The following is a 6,250-nucleotide window of genomic DNA, read 5'->3' on the forward strand; positions in this document are numbered from 1 at the left end:
TTTTGCTGTACTGTTATCTTCTGACTGAGAGTTCTGATCCATCGGATTCAGTCTATACTGCATTCAAGTGTAGACAGTTTCACTGTGCTTGGCCAGTGCTGCGATATTATCAAATGCTTTGCAAGACACACAGGTATCCAGAAGACCCTGGTTGTTGCCAGTGAAAGTACTGAAATAACAGTTGCAGACTCAATGTCCATGCAGTTCAAGTGGAGTATATATTGACTTCATCTCCTGCACTTGGCATGTGGCCACCTGACATGATAGTCTCCATGTACAATGGGCCTTTTATATGCCCAGTGCTGTCATTCATCTGATGTAACATCTATGTCCTTGGGGCTGTTCTGACAGGTTGCCATTCTCCATCTGCTGATATGCTGACTGCTTTTTCTTTTTTGCTGTGTGTCTGGACACTCTTCTTCTAATTTTTGACGCTTGTGTTTCGTCCTTCTGTTCTGAAACCACACCTTTACCTACAAAGAGAAGTGACATTTTCAGTATTCAGTAGGCATAAATAAAGTGATCTTGGCAAAACTGATTTCTCCACAAAATTATTGATTTTGCCTTTAATTAGCCTCCAATTTTGTCATGATTTCTGCTTAGGTGAAATTTGTTCAAAAAGAATTCCTTTAAAGTTGAATAAAGTTAACAAAAATCGGTAGCAGGTAGTGATTTTGGTTGAAAACATTACTGAGCTTATTTAATGAAGGTGCAGAGAATCATCAAACAATAAGTTATGTGAATATTAACGTCAGATATCCAATAATGTGAAAAGCAAATTCCTGTCCACTTTAAATAGACAATCACGTTCAGACAAAATAAGTAATCAGGAATTTGTTTTTCACGATTGATTAATTGAAGTGAACTTTGACACAATTTATATCCCTTTTAGTAAATCAGACACATTTTGTGTCACCCCTGGCATCGCTAAGAGCTGGGTGCTAGGACAATGTAACTCCAGCATGCATGCATGCAAAGGAGTAGTTACATCATCAGTGCCCAACCAACAGCCAAAGAAAGAACACCCCGTAAGAAATTGGGAAGGTGGCAGTGAGGGAGATGCAGAGCTATCAGCACTGGAGAAGAAAAAAGATCATGGTAAGTCCATAATGTGCAAGTATCGCCCACCTGGCAGTTTAAGTCTGGTATAAGTAAACCCTCCCATGTTGCTTTGCAAAGTGTTCTTTGTATATGTTTCTCATTTATTTTTGTGCAGATTATTGTTATCTGGATTTTTTAAAATTAAAATAAAAAACACATAATTAAAATATAAAACAACAGTGAACAAATATAATTATTATTTTATATATATTAAAATAATGAACTCACACACATATATATATACTACACACACACAAAAAGGAAACATTCAAATGCATTGTAATTATTATTATATATATTATGCATATAATATTGAATATGATTATGTTATGCTCTGACTCCAAGCCTCATAATGTTTTCTGAACAGTAAAGCATCTGTTCAGCTTCACTGTGAATAAAGTACCTGCCACAGCATAAGTGTGGCCTGAAGGGAAGTCAGGACTGTGGTGCTAAAAGCAGAATAAATAAAAACTAATAAAATAACATCTTAACCAGTGGGGCTAAAATATCAGAATTATACTCACCCGAACTGCAATCCCAGCTGGCTGTTAGACCAGCCTTGACCACTCCAGTGGTCTACGTTCCTGTGAGACATCACATCCTATACAGTGTATAGAATGTGAGGACACCAAGTGACAAATCATCACTGGAGCGGGGGAGGAGACAGGCTGAAGGAACCAATCTAGGAGCCAGCCAGGATCACGGTTCGGGTGAATATAACCTAGACAAAATGAGCACTTAACCCTTGCAGTGCATGGGGTAGCCCCACTGCAAGGGTTAAGATTTTATTTTCTTTAAAAGGCTTCCCAGCCAGGTAAATACTGAGATGAGATGTTTTATGTAAAACATAAGGTATGTGCACCCTTACAGTCCCCCCACTACTTGATCCCAGATTATAAGAGTTCAATAAAAGGTGCATCAAGATAGTTTTTTCCCACAAATAACACTATTAACTTGGCAGAAAAATAAAAGTGTTTAAATGGTGAATTCCTGGAGAAGTAAACAAGCCCCAAGCTCACTTACATTATGTGTAATAACCACATTATCACGAATCTGAATTTTAATGAAAGCCTTTAAGCTCTTTACATGTGCGTAAATAACATAGGTTTGTATCACTCTCTGTATTCCCTGAGGCTCTGTGCAGAAAAAAAAGGACATTTATTTGCAGTGTACGCTATACCTGGGTCTCTGTGAGGCACAGACTGTTTGCAAGCTGTTTCCTTTCTGTCCCAACTACGTAATGGTTCTTTTCAAAGGCTCCTTCAAGGCGTAACAGTTGTGAGGGAGAGAAGGCAGTTCGTATTCGTTTAGGTTTCCGTGAAAAAGGTCCCTGAAGCAAATAGTTCTCTGGAGTATTCTCTTCCCCTATGGAAATGGAAAATATATTTATATTTATTGTAAAACATTAAAACTGAAATAAATATTGTACACTGTTAAAAATAACTGGGATTTACCTGGCCACAAAATCAGTGTTTGTATCAGGCATCCAATATGGTTAAGAGGAAACCGAAAGTATATCTAGAGCTGTTTGTGACCCTGCTGTACAGATTCACCCTTGCTGTTTGTCCTGTGACCATTGTCCCTGGACAGAAAGGGATAGGAAATCTGACATTTTACAGATGTCACCAGAACAGGAATAGAAGGCATATCTTTAAGGGGGACACATTTTCCTGTAACATCAGACCATTTCCCAACATTTTGGAGATATTCCCTCCCTCACACCCAAAAAAACTATAAATTCCCTTTAAATTCTGATAATTAATTTGGCTATTTGAAACAAACTAATCTACATTAATGACTTTGATGTCATGGAAACTCAGTTAAACAGTTTTAAAGACTAGTAATCAAAAAGGAATATTTGCATTTGGTGGCATCTCCTGACAAATAGTACTAGCAAAATAGAAAAAGTGGCCACCATGAACAGTATTTCCATATGCCACTCTATGACCTACCATTTACAGTTTGATAGGGACTTGAAGAAGAGGCAGGGTATGTTTAACCTTCATTTCTAATAGTTTTCTTATGCGCACAATCTAAATGAGTTCTCAGTTTGTACAGTCAATAAATAATAAAAAGTTATAAAAGAACCTGTGCTACACACCATATACATGGCATCATCATAAAGACATACAGACCAAAAATAAAAATAATAATAGTTCAACATCACCTTGAACTGATTGTACAAGACCTGTCCAGCTTCTTGTATCTCTCACTCTCATAAAAGGTTTTCTATTTCTAATGGACTATTCAATTATTTCTTGTCCACCAAAAACCCAACATATATAAGAATCAAGCATGTGATTCAACTCACAAGCAACCGCCAAAAATATAAATATAAGTTTTGAGTAGAGATGGCTCTTGAAGCGGAACATGAGCCACATAAACAAAGAACACTGCAATAGCCAATAATGGTCAGATAATTCACACAAAATAAAAAAGAAACATCTAGATATACAGTGAAATCTCATAAATTTAATAGGCCTGATTTATTAAAATGTGAAATGTAAAGTGATGTGACGGGAACATGTCTTCATTTCAAACATCTAATAAAGCAAAGAAGAAGCTGTGCTATTTCAAATTGCCTTGCTCATGACTCGGTGTCAGAAGTACACACAGACAAGCTCATTTCACCTTATAATTTATTATAGTAAATAATGTCCTGGATCAATTTCCATCACCTCACTTCACACTTCAGTAAAACAAGTGCAACAAGTCAAAGTAGTGATTTAGTAAAGGGGTAGAGAACTTTCGCTTTGTGAAATGTTCTCTTAGCTTAGTGAATAAGGCAAAGCTGTGTTCACTGTAATTATTCCTTTATGTGTAAGCACAACTTTTTGATCCTGCATGTACATTTTTGGGTATTGAAAGAGAACTTTTACTTTGCTAAGTAAACATTCCAACTTCTAATATGTACACCCCTATATATATATATACAGGTGAAACTCGAATAATTAGAATATCGTGCAAAGTAAAAGATGTAATTTCTGTCAATGCACAATGCTAACTTAGGTTGGTTACCCTCTTCCTCGTTCAGGAAGCTGTTTTACAGGTTTTTGCCAGCACTGCAGAAAAAGTATATTCTTTTAAACATTTATATTGATTAATTAGAATTAACCAAGTATGTTGTAAATCTTAGTACTTGGAACTTTAAGGGAATTGGTTTACTGCACTACCCAAACTATGAACAAAAAATGTCTACCCATTCCAACGTGTCAAATAAAGACTTTTAGAAACTTCTTCAGAACAGATATACATTTGAGTTCAATAAACGACCCTATTTATGTTTGGTTAAATGTGAATCTGGATAAAAGCTGTTTTATAATTTACAGAATTGAGATTGTCTAACACGTATTGTTCTTTATCCTTACAGTGTTCTCTCCACATAATTTATTTTATTGTATCGTTGTAAAAATGTTATCAGGTGTTTAAAATTCTATGTTCTCTTTTATCTCCGAAATTACCAACATTTTTAGATAACCTTACCAAGAGATATATTCCCATATCTGTCTGGTTTACTGTAGTGAGAACATTGAAATACTAGATCTCTTAAAATGTCTCATGTTCTTTTTAAACCTAATATTTAAAATGTTTTTCAAATAAATGTTCATGCTTGAAGAAGAGTAAAACACCCAGATTTGCATCCAACTTGAGCTGCTGGTCAAACAACTCAAACTCATCTGTCTAATTATTATCTAACCCAATTATTTGACCTCAGTCAACTCCTGTGACCCTTAAAATGCCGAGTACCTGGTTTAAAGCTTCTTCATTTACCGGCTTAATCTGAACTCTTGATTTTGGGCAGCTTAGAGACCAGGTTTCTATCACTTAATTTACTATGGACCTTAAAAAAAAAACAGTTTTGTTTTCAGTAGTTACATTTGGTACCCATTTTCTTTTTTGTTTTTGTCAGCTCTATATGAAGAATCTAATTTCAAAAACCGATGATCAACATCCTGGTCCACTGTATATGCCTATCATAAAAGCCATATTTCTTGATATATACAGTAAATACAAGGCATTTATCCAAAACATCTATAATAGTACTACATTATGTGTATCATTTCACATCTCTGTTTATTGTACTTGAAGTTTTCTAAAAATACCTTCAATGAAATACATATGAAAACTAAACGGTGTGTGTTTACTGCCTTATCAGAAAATCCGAATTTAAGTCAAATATCTAACATCATTAGAAGTAAATATTGCATTCAAAGCCCAGTCCTTGTTTGTTTGGTTCCCCGTGCATTAATTCCAAGTGTTATAAAGGCAGTTCAGAAAACTGTGTGCTTTGCTATGTAATATACACTGCCTGTCCAAAAACAAAATCACACATACGAAAAAAAAAGATTTTGTTTGACTGTGTTTAGCTTTGATTACGGCATGCATTCTCCATGGCATGGTTTTGATAAGTTAATACATTGTCACAACATTTATTTCCATCCAGAGTTGCATTAATATTTCACCAAGATCTTGTAGTGATGACGGGAGAGTGGGACCACTGTGTAAAGTCTTCTCCAGCACATCCCAAAGATTTTCGATGGGGTTAAGGTCTGGACTCTGCGGTGGCCAATTCATGGGTAAAAATGATGTCTCATGCTCCCTGAACCATCCTTTCACAATTTGATCCCAATAAATCCTGGCATTGTCATCTTGTAATATTCCTGTGCCATCAGGGAAGAAAAAAAATCCATTGATGGCAAAACCTGGTCATTTCATATATTCAGGTAGGCAGCTGAGCTCATTTTTTGGGCACATAGCAGTGCTGAACCTAGAATTATCAATTTGAAGGCTATTACCTATTTGCTTAGCTAAATCTAGGTGGAGACTTTTTTTTTGGACAGGCAGTGTATAAAACGAATGAAGTTGTTTTAGTGACCTAAATTTATTGCTGTGCTTGACTCACTACATTTTAGATAGCTGCCTCTATAACTGTATTTATCGACAGCTCTATGGTGTTTTTTGCATGGTATAAGCAGATGTAATGAGGTACGTTTGCCATATGTTATGTCTTTATCTTTCAATTTACAGAGTATTATGATCTGACTTGTATACAAGGTCCTGAAGAGCATCAGCCAGGACTAAAAAATAATTGTGTCAGTCAAAAAAGATCTGTGACTGATTTAAAGTAAAGCTTTTGTGAGATTTTGAT

General features: G+C 35.6%; 1 protein-coding gene across 1 annotated transcript in view; it reads right to left on the reverse strand.

The window, feature by feature from the left end:
* Positions 1-305: 305 nt before the first annotated feature.
* LOC108798027 (homeobox protein EMX1-like) overlaps positions 306-6,250 on the reverse strand; it is a 26,299-nt gene continuing 20,354 nt past the window's right edge. The window contains exons 2-3 of the mRNA XM_018569725.1: positions 2,282-2,466; positions 306-473 (exon numbers count right to left, since the gene is read on the reverse strand). Coding sequence (XP_018425227.1) covers positions 306-473; positions 2,282-2,466 — 353 coding nt within the window. The remainder of the gene's footprint in view (positions 474-2,281; positions 2,467-6,250) is intronic.

This window comes from Nanorana parkeri, unplaced genomic scaffold (assembly GCF_000935625.1).
Source record: "Nanorana parkeri isolate BGI_ZX_2015 unplaced genomic scaffold, ASM93562v1 scaffold1383, whole genome shotgun sequence".
Lineage (NCBI taxonomy): Eukaryota > Metazoa > Chordata > Amphibia > Anura > Dicroglossidae > Nanorana > Nanorana parkeri.